We start from the raw sequence: 18,854 nt of genomic DNA, 5'->3' as shown, positions 1-18,854 counted from the left end.
TTGAATCAAACCATTTATGGCTGAGTGATGCAGCTTCAAAATGAAATCTACAAGATTTGTTTTCAATGACACTCTATTTAAAATGTGAATTGATATTATCTGCTAAAGAGGTCTAAAACTACAACTGCCCCGTGCCGCATGGAGCGTCACACACGTCATGTCTCTGTCATCAACGAGTTCATCATGAGCTTTAGAGAAACAGTCGAGGAGAACTAACCCAAGCAGCCTTATGAGAACAAAGTCTTCATTATTATTCAAATAGAGCGTTTTTACCTGAGAGCTCTCATATTAAGATGAACAATGAGAGCTCAGGCTGAAGACGTGAATCCCCCCCCCCTCCACACATTCAAAAAATGGACAATACTGATTAATCACCTCGCTTTAAGACCTTTAGTATTAAGGTTATCTAAATGTCCGACGCTTCACTTTTTTCAATCCAATGCATTTTAAAATGATACAAGCTTCCTTTGGTTTGGTTTGCTTTTTTTTGGGAGAATCGAAAAGTGCCAACGTTTTTTAAAAATATGACAGATCTTCAGTCATGTTTTAACCTGAAGCTGCCGCAGGTGAGTGAGTGAGTGAGTGAGTGAGTGAGTGAGTGAGTGAGTGAGTGAGAGAGAGAGAAAGAGAGAAAGAGAGAGAGAGAGAGAGAGAGAGAGAGAATGTAGCATTATAAACATGTTTTCTATGCAATAAAGGCTGTTTGAACAGAGAGAGAGTTCTCAAGTCCTCTTTATGTCTCATAGGCTGCTAATGAAGACAGTGTGGCCGTGTTCACCTGAACTTTTTGGTAATTAAGAACAGACAGCCAAATGTAGGTGCAAACGAACACTATTTTTGTTGCTGTCGTTTCAAGACAGGTATTGAGATTTTTTTTTTTTTTTTTACTGAAGTCGTATTGTAGTTTAAATCCTGATAATGTGACAACTAAATTATCATTGATCATTGTAGGATAAAAAACTGCAGAAGAAAAGATGTTAAAGTTCCGATGTGTACTTAACAGAAGTGGACCACCAGCTGCTCCACATGTTAACATCCATGTTCTCTCCTACAGTACATGTACCATATGAGATCAACTTAAAGCCTACAGTCTGATCTGTTGTAAAGAACTCTGAGCGTCGGGTCAGCGTCTGAGTCCTATATGTCTCTGACTTCCTCCTGCTGGGACTTTAATCAGAACAAGTTCTCCCATTAAAAGAAATCAGAGTTCAGCGCTCTCGCACCGCCCCGTCTGCTCCGGCTCTTTTGTCCACACAATAAACACGTCCTCAGAGCGCTCAGTGCAGCCCTGCTGCTGGCCTCTGCCAGACAAAGGGACAGCGAGGCGCCGTGCCAAACTGACTCGCCCCTAATTTTTATGCTAATCCTCAATTTGACATCAGACGCTCCCCACATTTGATATCAAAGATATTAAATAAATAAATACAGTGAGACCCAGATAATCTGCTCATAAAGACGTCTTATCTTTGACAAGTGCAGATGTCTGATGATGGCGTTACACATGTGCATGTTCCAAATGTTGACAACAAGCACTCAGTGTCTTTATTAAAATTGGGTTTTCATAAATAATGCTCCAGCTGACTTAAAGTCTGAACATTTGACTACATTTCCACTGCAACCTGCAGGTAGCAAGAGCTGTGAATGTACAGCTGCTTTAGGAACTAGAAAACATCGATTCATTCCTATTCCTATTTGCACTCCAGTCATCAGTAAAGTTGACCCTGAGTAAGCTTCATAACGTGAAATATTCAAAGCATCACTTGAGTTCTATAATGAAAGTCAAAGTAAGAGTGTCAGAGATCAAACAGACAGAGAGGTCTGTAGATCGTAACAAAGCCACTCTTTCATGACTAAACTCACAACAGTAAAACATTTTACACTGAGAACAAGTACTATATCATCTACACATGATTCTCCCCTTTCTATTCTCTAATCCTCTTAACACCCAGACAATGATTAATAAAGGAACAGAGGAAGGTGGCAATAAATCCAGATTAAAGGAAAATCTCTTTTTGGAATTAGGTTTAAAAAAAATAAATAAATAAATGAGTAAGAGGTAAATATTAATACATCAATACTCCTTTTTTATTTCCTTAAAAAAGTGTAAGAATTTTTCCTCAAAATGTCTATTTAAAAATTCACTAAACCGATGCTATATGTATTTATGTAGTCGAGAACATTAGCTCAAACATTTCCAACAATTACCTAAGACAGACAAATACTTTTATTGTTGTCACGGTCCGTGTCTTTCGTGGCCGCCGCCATGATGGACACAACATGTTTATTGTTGGCAAGGTAACGTTAGATGTTACGCCAAAGACAACTGCATAAGGAAGTGGTAACTGCTGCTGAAAACTGCTGTTCTGTTGCTGCTGTGATAAAAATGTCTTTAGCTCGGTGGTAAACATATTGTCTTCCTCGTCCTGACTACCGTCAGTTTGGAGTTTGTTTTCGTCGGGGTTGGGGGTAAAGAGAGAGAGAATCACTCTGCCAGCCTTGGCGTAAATCTTTGTTAGAGTTTTGGTTGAGAGCCCCCTGGTGGACAAATTGAAATACTGTTGCGTTGAAAGGTGCAGAGCTCGGACTAAAACGTAGTATTTCTTATTTTTATTTTTTGTGCCTTTATCGGAGGGACAGGACAGTGGATATGGTCATAAATCAGGCAGAAAGGGAGATAGGGCAATGACGTAGGAAAGGAGCCACAGGTCGGATTTGAACCCAGCCCACCCACTTGGAGGACTAGCGAGCGTACATCGGGCGCACACAATAACCACTGTTCTACCGGCACCACAAGGTTTGGCATTTCTGTTCGAATGTCTCCGACCTAATAAGTAAAAATATCACCATGAACTTTGACATTTTCACTGGCTTATGAAGAGTCTTTACACCAAGACTCGTAATTAGGAGTCAAAAATACAAGCCATCATGGAACGCTCTGATTGCTAGACTGGTGATGTTGTTGTTTTTCTCTCAGTGGTGGTAGAGCCCAAACAGAAGCCATCTAAGAACTTTTTTTTTTTTTTTTTAACAAAACTAACATCTGGAAAAGCAGACAGATCCACAACTCAAACCACAAACCCCAACAGGCAGCCGTGTTTTTTAACCCGACAGTGCACTCAATGCTCGCTCGCTGAATTTCATAACCGTTTCCCCGTGTTTTGGAAATCGAGGGTTCTCAGGGGGGTTTGAGGGTAGAGGTTTAGATGATTTTCACATTACAACACACACACACAGCAGATGGGGAGGTGGGAGATATATGGGTGGATGATATCCTCTAAGTACCATGGTTTACCTTTGCTGTGGAACAACTTCCTCATGAAGACTTCAGCCAAAGTTACAGTACACTCATTAGTGATGAAAACTGTGGAAAACTGTAGGATCTGGTATTTCTTAGTAGTGTACAAACCAGTTACTCTTTACTAGACACTAATAAGAAACTGTTAAAGGCGTCTTCTGCAGTCCAGATTTTCCTTCATAACCTTCTGCTTCATAAGAGCGAGCAGGAGAGTTTTCTGAGTAACTATCTGCCCTGCTGAGTGTTGTGTTGCTCTCACTTTATGAGCCCATACTGAACAAAGAATAGACAAAGGGTTAATTCATGCAAATTAACTTCCTTACTTACCATCGTTCATCTGAACTTAGAACTTTTTTTTTTTTTTTTTTAATTCTCAGTTAACAGCTTCATTGTTATAGCAGACTATATCCAGGCAAAATGAAGTGTTAATAGGTGCATTAGAAGTAGAGCAGGTCTAATGTAATATCGAAAACAGCAATATCACTATGCAGGTATCTGTATCAGTGTGTCAGAATCTGATCAGAGCTGAAACAAGTGAAGTTACAAGGACTTGGATGAATAGACATTAAGTGAGCTTGATGGTGAATACTTCAAAGTGTGTGTACAGTGAAGTAACCTTTACATTGACAGTTGCAGAGTATGTCTTATTACCAGGAGTCTGCTGTCTTGAGTAAAAGTCCTTAAAAAGGGAACTAAATATTACATCTTATATGTGAGCCTTTTTCTCTCTGGGTATGACTCATCAAAGATAATCATGAAAGCCTTTTTTTTCTCTCTTTTTTTTTCAAGGAGGGGAGTCTTCTTTATGTCTCATGTAAGACAGACACAGTTCTGCTTCTGTTCTGCATTCAACTTATTTCCACATCATTTGAAATGATCTGTACCAGAAATGTAACTCTTAATAATGACAGACTTCAGTCATTTAGTTTTAATTTAAAATAGACCTGAGCAGAAGCATTTTAAAGCAAGGATACATACAGGAAAAAGTGGAGAGAGGTTAGAAAGCAGGAAGGTTTTTAAGACCTATGTAGAGATGGCTAAACACTGAAGCTTTGGTTTATTCAACATGACTGTAGGGAGGAGGGAACGGGGTTTAACTGATAGTTTAAGAACTTCTTAAACTATCAGTTAAACTCTTTTTTTTTTTTCATATTGTATGAACTTTTGACACTAACAAACCATCAGCTCCCCAAGGGACCTAAACAAAGCAAACAACGCAAAGCTTCCTGAGCTCACACATGACTGCAAACCAAAGCACTAACACTGTTTGTTTATTAGAAATTAGACATGCACCACGGCCTCCTTCACTGATATCAGGAGCTTCAACAACCACAGGCCACAGTCCTCTCTTTACTATATTTCAAGTGTCTTCTTCAATCTAGTACAGATGCTGTCAGTGAACAACTTTGTACAGTTAAATCCTGTTTATCAGTTTAATAATAACATTCTTTGTAGCATATTCTTCTTTATTAGCCAATGTCTTTATACTTAAAAGGATTAACAGGCTCGAATGTGTGATGCGATTTTACAGTATTCAGCACCACTCAAAAATCAGACTGCAAAAATATACTGTACCAAAATATACATTTCTAAACAGCACTGCTGTCAGGCTAATAAGGTGAAAACAAGCATTTGTATTACTTTCTTTGTTTTGTATTTTGTAAGATATTTAAAATCGTTGGAATGGAATAGTTTGAGTTTGTGTTGGACTAACCACGATCAACAATGACACGCTGCACTCATTCCTGAGGGGAAGCAGGGGACCTCATTCCTCACAATACAAAGTTATTTCGGCCAAATTGGGTAATCTGCAGACTTCTAATAAACACTGAGCGTGACTTTGATTCACGTGAAGTCTGACTCTTGTAAAGAAGATTCTTATCATTTTGTGTCTGCTCTGTTCAGACTGTAACCGTCTGCAGAGATCATATAAAGTGTTTCTTTTAAGTTGTTTGATATAATGGGGTGTATGTCTTCTTCCGCGTTCTTACCTCCATGCTCCGAGGGGAAGGCTTCTCCCATCTGTTTGTAAGGCTTGAACTTGGGCTTGGGTGCGACAATAGGGGCGAACTTTTTTGGCGCCTGCTGCTGAGAGACGGAGATGCTGGCGCTTCCCAAAGACGGAGTAGTCTCCATCCTGGCTGCCACTTGTCCTGTCTGCTCTGTACTGTTCGGTGGGTTCCACATGGCTCTGAAAGAGAAGAAACCAAAAGGGATTAAAAGTGTGCATCTGAGAATGACACAGTCAGTTTGGGTTGTCACGATACCAGAGGTCAAAACTTTTAAACGACACTGATAAGAATCAAATGATATCAACACCTGTAGTGATACCACAGCAACATAAAGAGAAGTCCGAGGCTCTTTTAGGTATCGAAAATAGCAGGCAAACTCCTGAACACTGTCAATACTGCACAGAAACGTTGGTACCGAAACATTGCCTAACAAGTTTGTCTGCAATATCGATGGATTCACTTCCTCCTACACACCTGTGCTATGAAAGCAATGTGTTCTTTTTTTATCTTCAGTACTTTTATGATACTGTCCATCATTTAAAACAACCTGAGATTTTCAGTTCTAAAACCCAAGACTAAGATAAGGTGTAATGAATATGTTAACAACATCATGGTCAGTACACAAAAGGGGTTAAGACCCTGAAAACGTCTAAGGACCTTAAGGCTTAGGTAACAATGTAAAAACTACATTCTTACAGCATTAGAACAATGATTAACAAGTATTAGTGGGAGAGGCAAATGAACGTCCAGTATATTTATATATTTTATAGTTTAGCAGATGGCTGTTCTGTCATGAGCCCGGGTCTGCTGAAGATTTCTGCCTGTTAAAGGGAAGTTGTTTCTTCTTCTCCACGCTATGACGGATTAAGCTGGGCTCTTAATATAGCCATAAGTAAGGTGCTTTACCTGCTTTTTGTAAACATAACGATGAGCATGGTCTGTTCACCTGCTCTTTTGTTAATGTTAACAGACAAAGAATAAGGTCCTTTACCTGCTTTTTGTAAAGTGTCTCAAGATAACACGTTATGAATTGACGATATACAAATAAAGATTGATTGATTGATATATTCAAGTTGTAGCAGATAAATCTGAATATAACAAAAAGGAAAACCTTGGCATTGAACACAGCCCCTTTTTTCTTCCCTCTACCTTTTGAATGACTTGTCACAAGGTGTGAGCTTTGTCCTCTGTTGTACAGGCGCTCAGCACCAGGCAGCTGGCCAGCACTGTGTCTGATCGGACATAAATGCCCTGGCAAGAGGTAATGAAGACAAGGGTACAAGCAGTGGTGAGGTCCTTCAACCAAAGCATCCTACAGCCAATCAGCACAGGGCTGTAGAGGGAGGAGACGAGTGTGACAGGGAGAGGAACGCACGAGCTGGAGGCGAGAGGGACAATGCGAGAAAATCCCCGGTTTAAAAAGTAATGTTGGTGAAAAGATGGAAATAAGAGTGCAGAAGCTGTGAATAGTCAGTTATATTAGTTTAATCATGGTGTTTCTCTTTGTGAACTAATATTAAATCAAAATAAAAAATAAATGCATGCAATTTATTTTCTATCATATGAAACATGTATGATAAGGCAAACGTACTAAATGGACAATGCATGTTGTTTTGCTCATATGAAAGATCCTCACCGTTAGTAGATCAAGTTTGCACTCGTAAAGGACACATTATCTCCCTTTTCAAACAATCCTCCTGTGCTCTAAATGAAACATCTGTGCTTTGGTCAAATATAACATGAATCAAGCAGCAGAGGAGGTTTGTGAGCCTGTAAGAACCAGCTCTCTCAGAACGCTCCGTTTTGGTGTGTGTGTCTCTTTAAATGCGATGAGCCCCCTGAATTTTCCCGGTAGACACCAGTCTTTCGTAAAGAGAATAAAAATGGCTCTTTTCAGAATCCCACTTGACGTGTCACAAACTGAGAAAATTTAAAACAGAGCATTTTTCTCTGTGTGGTAAGACTTAATGGACAGAATGGATTTATTATACATTATTGGGTCAATAGACAATCAGGTTACCCAAATAACTGTTCAAAAACACTGCCAAATTGGATTTTCATAATATGTCACCTTTAAGACACACTAATCTGAAGTAAATCAAGCCCTAAGAGTTGTATTTACTTCTTGCTGCTGTATTTGCTGCTCAGCGATGGAAACGTGGCTGGCTGCACTGCTACAGAAAGTTTCCACCAGGCCAGAGTGGTGAGAGTGGGCAGGTAGCACCTGTGGGTGTGGTGGTTCAGTCTGGTGTGGGGAAACAATTCAGAAACAGAAATGTGTTTTAAGAGGAGAATAGCAGAGACGTTTAAATAAAATATATATAAATAAAGATATCCATTGTACAGAGAATGAGCCATAATAGTGTTTATCTGTTCTGACAGTGGATGTCAGTGGATACTGAAAGGTTCCAGATTAGCTTGCAGTCATATGTTGTTGTTGCTCTTGGTTAAAGATTTCTTTAAACTTTTTCAAAGTGCTTATTTTATGTTACAACAAGTTCTAAACACGCTTCTGTCATGGCTAGATTCAGACAGAGGGGTGGCATTGGACTATTTTCAGAACGTGATTAAAATCACGCTAGACATTTTAAAGGGGGGGGGTGCCTTGCTTAAAGGGATACTTCACCCATTTACATGAAGCTGTGTATCATTAGAAACATGGTAGTAGTGTTGAATGGTCGTGAATCCAACCTTGAAAGTTTTCTTCATGTGATGCAAAAAGCGTCATATTGCATCACATGAAGAAAACTTTCAAGCAAAGAAAAACACATTTTTCTCGTTTCAGGGCAAAATGAGGGCTGGATTCACGACCATTCAACACTACTACCATGTTTCTAATGATACACAGCTTCATGTAAATGGGTGAAGTATCCCTTTAAGGGAACCTCAACAGCAGTCAGGAAGTGATCTGGCATAGTTCCAACTGAATCTGAATTTATTAAGCATTACACTTGTCAGAAACACTTAAGGACCTCCTGCAGTCTGGACAAATGTCAATGATGGTGGAGGAAGCAGGCCTCTGACTCCACATGCAGCACTATAGAAACAGGGATGCATAGTGTGATAGAATGCACTCTATCATTACACACCATTACTTTTCTTTCTTTAGCTACTATTATAAAACTATTTTGTGAAATAAAAGACGAAGGTAAGTCACAGAGTTTTGATTTAAAAAAAACGAGGGAAAAAAAAAACGTCCACTTTCATGAAGCAACAAGACGTCGACGTTGAAAGGAATTCACTTTGAAATCGTAAAGATTTTTGACTCTGTTACATCTCAGAATAACAAATCAAAAAAGTGATGTTTGAGACAAAGAGCAACAAAAACAACAAAAAGACGTAATACCAGAAACGTGTTGCAATCATATTTGAGTTTTGAGGCAGCTGTCGAAAAGATAAATCTGATCAGTGTTGAACCCTAAAGAAGACGCATAAAGATGGGTTACCTTTCATTTTTATGTCTTTATTGTTTTCATTGCTGACTCCCATTGTGATGTAAGATGTAAATGTTATAATGAAGCTGTTACTGGGGAAACAGAATCTAATTGTGTGTTGGACTGAATTTGTGGACTTTTATGACCTGGATACAGTTACAGTGAGACGAACAGTACAGAAGAGTAAAACAACTGGCTGAGGCTGAGGACACAAACATCCAGTGTTTCACCATTGCGTTCTGAAATCACTTGAAATATTTGAACTATTTATACGCCGCGCTTCTTCCCATCCTGCTTTTTGTTTGTGTTTGTTGTGCTGTGTTCTGATGTTTTTGGCTGTTTATTATCCTCCGTCTGACTGATACGGGGTTTACATTCTTTCTCTGGAGCACTGTAGAAAAGCCCACGCACAATCATCTTTTAATATCTGCTCAAATCCCTGCTCCTCCTGCCGTCTGAATGCTTCCTACTTTTGATATTCTTCTGCCTGCTCTTAATGCCGCGATTCAGACGCGCGCTGGTGTCTCACACCCACCTGTCCTTTCAATGCAAATGCTTTCATTTGTCGACGCTCAAATGGCTAACAAAATACAAGATGAATTAAAGGAGGAGGGGGGGGGGGAAGAAGAAATGATCTTAGCGTGTGTGAGTAAGACTCCGTACACGACATGCTGAATGTTTCAGGATGCGGTGACTGTCTTTGATGATGGCAAATATTTCCCAATGGGATGTCATTTTATGCACACTGGGACCTGAAGTGCACGATAATCCCACAATAACTAGATTTTCTGTTTTTTAGAAAGAAACCATCTTCAAAACAAAACATGTATTTCTCATTTTATGGAACAAAAACCTGGACCAGAAATAGTCATAACCTCAGTTTACCTCCATTTAACAACACAAATCAGAGAACAATTCTAAACTAAACGAGCATATATATCAAGCAGCAACCTCCCTCCTTGAAAAATGAAGCCAATGCAGACGTGCAAAATCCTGCATTTCAACAGGAAAAAGACCTCTTTACAGCAAAAATTAACATACCGCCTGGCACAAACAACAAATTAGGTCTGATCAGTTTTTGCCCTCATGGATGCACACTGTACAGGGAGTGAATTCATCTGTTCTGATTATATCAACTGTTCATGTCATCTATAGTTAGGCGTGTAACTGACAAGTGGGCGCTATAACAGTTCATCAAGACGCTTAAAATCAGCTCCAACTCTCCGCCTGTCGTTAGGCTGAGATAGAACTTCCAACATGGATGTTTTTTTTTTGTTTGTTTTCTATTGTTTATGTTCCCTGTTAAGTGTCTTTAAGTATTCAGAAAAGCACGGGAAAGTCTCATGTGTCATTATTATTAGTGATCCATGATGAATACAATGGATCATTCTATTACTGTAATGAGGTATTTTATAGATTGGTTTTAGCCACATTAGCAGCAAAGCTTTGAAGATAGTAGTGTGGGTTCGTCTGTTGGTTTTACAGGCTTGACCTCAGCATGTTAGCATTGTTGTTGAAAGCATGCTACATCCATTTCACAGTCCAGTATTAAGTGCAACATGGAAGTTGGAATATTTTTTTTAGAATTTTTGGCTGTTTTGAGCAACAAAAAGTACCTGCTCATTATCAGAAAACCCAAAACATTTGACTTTCTTGGATTAAACAATTCTGGGGATTGCTGACAGAAACTACTAATTGGGAAGCTCCACTAGACCCTGCAAGTGCTTAAAAAACGAGAGAAGTGGCAGGTTTCAAACTCCCTGGATGGGTCAGAGTTTGTTTTTATGGTCGAGTGTCACCATGTCATAACAACAGATGCATTTTCAGTTTACCAAGAAGATCGCTTGGAATTTTTCCGTGACTTTATGAGTATCCTCGAACGGACCCATTTTCAGACCAGGAAGTGAAACTATCTGACCTTTTTTCGGGATAGAGCATGGTTTGCTCTTTCTATTTCCAGCCTGGTGAAATTATGTTGACAGTGGCTCCTATGAGAGACCACTAACTGTTGTAATTCATGATAGTGATTATAAAAACTGCCAACTTTTTCCTCAAATAGTAACGGTGTGTATGATCATCTGACTGATTTCCTGTTTGGCATTCAATGCAGGTTGGGAATATCCTAATTCTTTGTCTGCTGTCTTTCATTTCTTCCAATAAACTTATAACCACATTTTCTGGAGAAACTGGATTCTGTTGTAAAGTTCTTGGAACATCTTTAAGATTTTCTCGCCTCATTTTGCTGAACATATCGTCGATCAGTCCTCTGTTGACGGATCATTTATGTCGAATCACAAAGGATTCATAGCGTCTACAATAGGTTAAATAGAGGGCTAAAATATGGAGTGTGTCTTTAAGAATCTACAGAAAGCCACATATGAAATGACCAGAATTTCAACGAGTTCCGATCTCCAACGATGGATCACTGGAAGCAGTTAGCAAACAAAGCATGCGATGAAGAATCTGTACTGGGAAAAAAGATGGTACTGGAACATCTCTGTACAGTGTGGTGTAAATCTACAGGGGGAGCAGAGAAAAACATTCAGTACTGAGTGACTTCTTTGCATCTGTATTCTCTACAGCGTGGTCTGAGATGAAGCTAGCACACAGCAGTGACAGTGTTTTACTAAGACAGTCATCATCACTATCATCTATCACAGGCAGATGAGCACGTTCACAAGCGTGGTAGTTTCCATTTCACCCTGGGTGTTTTAGGACCGTGGGAGGAAACCAGAGCACCCAGAGGAAATCCACACGCATGCACACACACACACACATACATATTTCAGATTGCAATGGGACAGATAATATTGTATGAATCAAGTCAGGATGTTCTTATAGAGTGAACATCATTTGCTGTTTATTTAACATTTTGTGATCTACTGCTACTCTAACAACTAAAAGTCCGTGCCTGTAGACGGGCCACAGAAAGACAGGCGCACAACCACACGCACACACGCAGTGTATTGGCAAAGGTGAAGGTATAATGGTAAAGGTTGAAAGTAACATGCAGTCATATGAGAAGGCTCCGTATTGAAGCCTCATGAAAAGAAAAGTTGATTGTGATTGCCGGGGCAGTTACACGGTGACTCACAAAGCTGTGACACCATGTTTTAACAGTTTGCTTTATGGGGGCAAGGCGGGCTGTCTTCTCACAGCTGTTCCACTGCACTTTTACAGCTGTCATTGAGGAACTGCTGCAGGTGTTTCTGCTGCATTAATCTTTCATATCCACCAAGGAAACTATCAAACAAACCCATCCAAAAGGACCACAGAGAGTACAGAATTCTGACATAAAATGGCAGGGGGTTCACAGGTTTTGTCTTTTTCTTTTCTTTTTTTTTGGTATGACATGCTGTCGAGCAAATCTTCTTTTGTGGCTGGGAGACTGAATCACATGTTGAGAACGTACACAAAACCGCAGAACTTGATCTGGCAGTGTTAAGGATTTTCTAAAAAAAGCTGTAGTAGCTTCAATAGTTTCTTTCTTTTGCCTTTCTAAACATAGATAAATACACAAAGATCTATGCACGACACACTTCTGTTTCTGCAGTAGACTCCAGTGTATTTTACCTTCATAAGTGTTTTGTTCACTCTGAAAATGTAAGGCAAGTAAAAGATGAACAACTTAGCAGAGGTTAAGCAAACGCTTGAGAGCTAACAATAGTCTGTACATCCACTGAGATATGTCGTCTTTAGAAAAAGATTAGGAGAACAAAAGTAAAAAGTGCATTTGTTGGGTTTTCCTTCAAGTGGTACATTTATACAAATTGTGTGTTTCCAACAGGAAGGTGTAAGTGCTTTTTTTGTCATATGAATGGGAGTATGACACGTTGTTTTAAAGGAACATGTCATCCATGACAACAGTTGGGTGTATTATGTTTTAACTGGCACTCAGAGGACTTAACATGCATGTTGTTTTCTCTAACAAAGCAATCTGTTTAGAGGGATAGTTTCCTTGGTGGATTTGGCCTTTTAGTAGGATTTGTCCAAGCTTCAACATTCAGTGTTGGAAAAAATGAAGCTAATGTTGAAGTAAAAAAATATATATAGTGCAGTTCCTCAAGTGCCCACTTGAGGCTGGCTGCCAAAGACCAGCGAGCCCATTGGAAAAAAAGTCAGAAGAAGTAAAGATCTTTGAAGCCTGGTTCAAAATGTGTGTTTGGTGTGAGTGCCACATTTCTTGATTGGCACACACTCCAGGAGGTGAGTATTTCTATAACTCAATGTATGAGTTTGTAATAAGAGGTGTGGTTGACCTGACTAATAGACAGGCACATAAAAGCTGTTTGTCAGACAACCCTCAACTCCAGCTCTTTGCACGTTACATGGTTGATCAAGGGGTTGGGCCTTTTTTAACTTGACCATTTTTGAAAGCCGACATTTTCAATACAACTCAACATGGATGTTTTTAAATGATGTCTTAAAGGTCTTTCAATCATCCATCCATCCATTAGCTATAGTGCTTTTTCACGTTGAGGGTCGTGGGGTGCGTGAGCTGATTCTAGCTTTCATTGAGTGAGAGGAAGGGTACACCCTGGACTCAATCACAGAGCTACAGAGACAGGCAACCAGCCACACTCACAGTGATACCTACGGTCACCAATAAACCAAACAAGCAAGACTTTGGACTGTGGGGGGAAGCTGAAGTACCTAAAGAGAACATGCACACAGATAGACCCTGTCCGACAAGGATTCAACCTTCTCGCTGCGAGTCAAAAGCACTAAAAAAAATTAACTGCTTAAATATTTTAATGCCAAATTATTTTGATACATTTTTATGATTGGCTTAGGAATAATTTGCAATTCACTTGTTTTGACTTTGTGTCCAAGTTCAAAAGGAATCTGCTGAGTGACTTAAGTCATGAAGAGAATAGTTACCTCCTATTGAATCTTTTACACATCTAATATTCACAGTGCAAAAGCTGCCAAATAATCCGGTATGTGTCCCTGTATATCTTTAAGTTTACATGAAAAAGCACACTGACATTTAAAGGGCAATTATGAAGCTTTTTTTTCCCACCTTGAGCTCAGTCCCATGAGTGGAGTTCAGTAAAAACTACACAGGCCTTGGTTCAGTGAGCACCGATCAAAACATCACTTCAAAAAGACACTGCAGAGATGAAGATGGAGATACACTTTGGCTGGCAGATTTTTCATACCAAACAGAGGGGTGGTAGGCAACAGGGATTAGCACTCACGGTTCGTGACGCAACGTGCGGAGGCCCAGCCATGCAGATAAAAACGCTTTAAAAATTAAAGGTTCCCATCTGCATGAGGCTGCCGCCGAGTCTTCCCAGCGTCGGACTCGCTCTGCTTCAGAGGGCCGGTTGAATGGCTGAACAGGTTAATGCGACATTACACAAACAAGAGCTCGCGCCCCACGTTCCACTGTTTGGAAACAGCCCAGAGCAAAGAGTTCAAGTGGTCATTATGGATCTGGAAATGTTTTGTGCAAAAGGAGGTAAATATTTGAAAGTGCAGGAAGTCTGACACCGTGCCATGTTGACGTATTAATAAAAGCAAAAAGCTGCTTTGGACCTCTTTCATGTGTTAAATGTTTAATAGTGGAAGTGCAATACCAGTGTCAGGGCATCAGAGGACTGGGCAAGTCTAACATCATGTTCTGAAACATAGCCACTGCAAACAGCACAGCTACATGACAAGATCGTCCTCATGCCAGCTGAGGACCAAAGGATGGGATTTGATAAGTGAATTCACTCGATGGCAGCCAATCAGTTTTTCATTTGATTCAAATTCTTCTTGTTTACTGTTTCACTACATTGTTTTTTGCTTGGACTACAATAATTGTTTCTGTACATGTTTAACATTAAGAGGGCCCCTCTCTTCTTTGGCTTCTCCTGAACATTTCTTTCTGATGTTATGTTTTACTTTTTACCTCCTCTCCTAATCATTATTTACTGCCATGTTTTGCCAAAACATAATAAATTAAAATAGGAGTATTTTTTTCTTTTACCAAATATCCCTGAATACCTGTTACTACACATGTAATGATAACAGATACATAAAATCAGTGTCAGAAGGATTTTGAACAAACAAAAGTGGCCTCTGGATTCAGTAATCTGCACACTGTCGACTGTTCTTAATCACACAATGACCTGAAGATTATCCAGTTCAAGTATTTAGGATTTAGGTGCATGTCATTTTGAACAAAAAAAGTAGGTAGGAATTGACTTCTTAATCCCTCTGAGACTGGGATTGCCTGAGCGTAAATTTGAGACACTTACTTATTTTCACTTATCCCTATGAAGCATGTAGGGTTCGGATTATGAGAAGTAAAAACATCGGTGTGGAGTTACTGCACAGTGAGAGGTCTCAGTTAGTCACCGGAGGGGGGGGGGACATTTCACATGAGGACATTTCATCATGTCTGACAAATCTGAGCAGGAAAAAGGGGGAGACAAAATGAAACCTTCAAAGAAGCTTTCTGTAGAAAATCAGACATGAACAGACACTTTGCTTCAGAATTTGAAACTCAACTATTGAGGGTTTCGTGCCGGGCTTTTTGCTTCTGTCCTCGTGTACACTGATTATTGGACCAGTGAGATTTTTTATGGACACCATCTTTAATTTCTAAAGTGTTTCTAAAACATCAAGCATGGCCGGAGGGCGGTGTGAACACGAAGCTTTGTGGTCAGTTAATATTACACTTATAGCCGAACCATGCTGTCTGCAGGTTTGAGTGTCTAGAAGGCAGACACCTCATGCAGTGTGTGAAGAGATGGACTGATATGACATAATATAAAGATGTTGAGTTCTTGATTTAACACATAGGCTCAAAATGAAATGAGTCTATTGATTACATGTGTAAAGTGTAAATTGTCAGGAGGGACAACGGTGTTCAGTCTTTTGTTTCTTTATTGTTTCTTGTCGAAGATGAAGATGGGGGGCTTCTGAATGTATATTTAAGGTTTTTTAATTGTTCAATACTTAAATATTTGGAGGTTTTTGTGTGTTAACACAATCTCCATGATTTTAATGACACCAGTATATTCATGTACCAAAGCTTCAAAAGGCCATGGACCTTAAATCACATTTCAAAGTAAAAGCTTCTGCAAGAGAAAGAGAGAACAGTGTTGGCCATAACGTTTCCAACATATATGAACAATCTGAACCGTGTGTAGAAGTTTGCACGCAATATTTGACCCAACTTATGACACAATGTTGGCTGCTGAGGACCATGGCATCTATACTGCACGATTTTGACGAGAATCATATCACGGTTAAAAATGTGGTTCTGTTGCAACAATATGTTCATAATCTATCAAATCTGGATGCTTTTCATCCAGGGCTTCATAACGTGTCCATTTGTGTCATATTTAAAAAGTGTTTTTTCTCTCTCACTTTTAAGATTATTGATCCTCTCATCTGATAAAGAGTGCTTTCATTTGTCTGTGCATTAGTGTATTATCTTTTTAAAGGGTCCAGTTTTGGCCCTCAGCTCTTTGTTTGATGCTTTTCAGTTGGTTTTAAAGGACTTGGTGACGATCTCTGTGTCGATGTTCTCCCTCTTCTCGCTCTGAGTGTGGTTCATTTGAACAAACATGCTGGTTTCACATGTGGCTATTATACGGAATTATCATTTATTTTGGTGCATCAATTCAATTCAAATAACTTTACTGGCTTGAATGTATCATATATTACCAAAGCATTTACTAACAAATAATATAATGAAAATAAACAATTAAAAATTGAATATTTCAACAATTAAAACATTTCAATCTCAGATACTGTACAACAAAAATGATAAACTACTGAGAAAATAGGAAATATAAAATCTTGGCTAGGACATTTTTTTAAATGACAAGAAGTCTGGTTGAATAAAGGTTAGGTTAAAAAAAAGTCTTCGAGATGTTGTCAAGGGAACAAAAGAAGTTTTTGTCAGAGAAGTTTAACAAGTGGCTAAACTGCCTGGAGAGAAAAAAAAGGTGCTCTCGTTTCTTGTTACACCGCAGTGAAGTGACTTCACCTCTGATACCAACAACAAGCCGCGTGGTTTCAACACCTCTGTCTGCAAGTCGCCTGCTGTACGTGAGTCTGCGCACGGCCACTGGCCACTGGCCACTTTACACAAAGCAGCCATGACAACAGGCCGGCAGGCAAAATCACCTGTTTGTTGTGTCAAAGCAGGTGTGCAGAGAGCTCAGAGAGAAAGAGGGTCTCCATCACAACTGATCGTGTCTGCACTCAGACGGTAAGCCGATGAGAGGGGGCTGACTCCTGTGTGACACGGGCCCACGTGCTCACACACAGAGGTGAGACAAAACTTGTTTGGTGGGCTGCAGCAACAGACAACAGCAGTTACTTATCTACTTTGATGTCAGCAATGCAATAGTGCTCTCTTTGTTTTATAAAAAGGACACACTAAACCTTTCCATACCTTTCATTTGATTAATGCTTTGTGATGTGCTTTAATGAGGTCTGACAGGACGCCGAGCTTTTAACTGTCACTGAGTTTGTTTTAAATTGCAAATTAATCTTTCATCACTCGTGTTTAACAGCGACTCGGCTCAGAGTCAGTTTTAAAACACAAGGGGGCTCAATTTGTTAAAGGCCTCAAAAAATGTGTACAAAGCACCATCACACAGCCGCTGTAAAGCCTCTCATAATCAGGCTAATTACACAGAGGGATAATACGAAGGTTAATCAGATGACAAACATGTCAAACACCGATTTGTTTTCCCCATTAGCTATTGTGAAGAGCCAAACCGGTTGATAACCGTTACAAATGAGATTTGGAGCTGTAACAACTACAAAGAGTATCGACCCCACCACCTCCACCACCCGGCACCACCTCGCTGAACAAAGCCGATAAGAGGAGAGGGAGGAATGAAAAGGTGGCTGGGCGTCTTTCATTTAACTGTTCAGACACATGAAATGTGTTTTAGGTAAAGAAAAAAGCTTTAAGGTGTGAAATAATCTGCAACATTAAATCTGAGCATGCTGAGATGTGTAACAGAGGCTCCTTTACATTAAAACCTAAAAGTGTATAAGTGGTTATTCTTCATACAATCAAGGCTGTGAAGTCTTCAGTCAACGTCCTACACAGTGTCTCTTTATAAAGAAGCATTTTCTTGTTTTCTGCACATTTTCGCCTCAAACTGTAAAAAGGAAGAGCCATAAAGTCAGCACAACGACATCTATAAGAAAAATGCTGAAAGGGGGCACCAGTGGTTAGTGTGTGCACTTAATGATCATAAAGGCACGGGTTAGAATTCCACCCGTCTCCCTCCTTGCATGTTGTTCCAGACGAGAGACCGACCAATGATATCGGCTGATATTAGCATATTATGTGACTATCAGCATCTGCTGATTTTATCTCTGCTATGCAGAAATAACTGGTTTTATTAAATTTAGGTTTATGATTGATTTTTAAATAGCTCTTATTATTGTAATTCAACTGTAGAAAATCTTCATTATAAATCTTTTTTACGATTTCTTGGAGGCTCTGACAGATCTGTGTACATCCCTATCTATCCATCTATCTATCTATACATCTATCCATCTATCTATCCATCTATCTTTATCTATGAACATTAAAGATCGATCTAAGAACGATATCGGCTGATTAATATCGGACATTTTTTCTCTCCCTAAAATCGGTATTGTTATCAACCCCAAAAAATCTGGTCAGGTCCTACTCCAGACTCCTTCCCTCTACAGATTTCTGACTCCACTGTCCGGTCTCTAAAACGCCACTAAGAGATTAAAAGGACAACTAACAGACAAGAAACAACCAGAGAGGAACATAATGTACCACTAAGAGAAGCAGAACAGTCACACAAACAACTTAACAACCACAAAGGGACAAAGACACAAAACAATCAAGAATATTGACAAAGAAAAAACACTTCAATTTAAACCAAAGACAAGAACATGAAGGACTCAAACATTATTTAAGCTTTCGATGATTAAATTCCTGCCATATTTCCCAGTCTTGGGTTGTAGATTACTTGATTGCTATCTGTACACAGGGTCATTCCGTGCCAAGTGGTCCAATGCTCATTTGCTTCTGTAGACCAACACCAATTTCACATTTTTTGAAATCATTGCAAAAATGTTGATTGGGTTTTGTCATTTTCAGCACTACAA

General features: G+C 39.5%; 2 protein-coding genes across 7 annotated transcripts in view; one reads left to right on the top strand and one right to left on the bottom strand.

The window, feature by feature from the left end:
• Positions 1-18,854, bottom strand: part of lpp (LIM domain containing preferred translocation partner in lipoma) — a 157,901-nt gene that overhangs the window by 97,691 nt on the left and 41,356 nt on the right. For all 5 annotated transcript variants that reach the window (XM_079350537.1, XM_079350541.1, XM_079350538.1 and 2 more), the window contains one exon: positions 5,287-5,486. In XM_079350537.1, coding sequence (XP_079206663.1) covers positions 5,287-5,482 — 196 coding nt within the window. In that variant the 5' untranslated portion in view covers positions 5,483-5,486. The remainder of the gene's footprint in view (positions 1-5,286; positions 5,487-18,854) is intronic.
• Positions 1-18,854, top strand: part of LOC306828231 (basic immunoglobulin-like variable motif-containing protein) — a 367,160-nt gene that overhangs the window by 313,520 nt on the left and 34,786 nt on the right. The window lies entirely within an intron of this gene.

Source organism: Symphodus melops (genome assembly GCF_947650265.1).
Source record: "Symphodus melops genome assembly, chromosome: 8".
In the NCBI taxonomy this organism is placed as follows: Eukaryota; Metazoa; Chordata; class Actinopteri; order Labriformes; family Labridae; genus Symphodus; species Symphodus melops.
The sequence above is the reverse complement of the archived record's forward strand: the minus strand, read 5'-3'. Positions and strand labels throughout refer to the sequence as shown.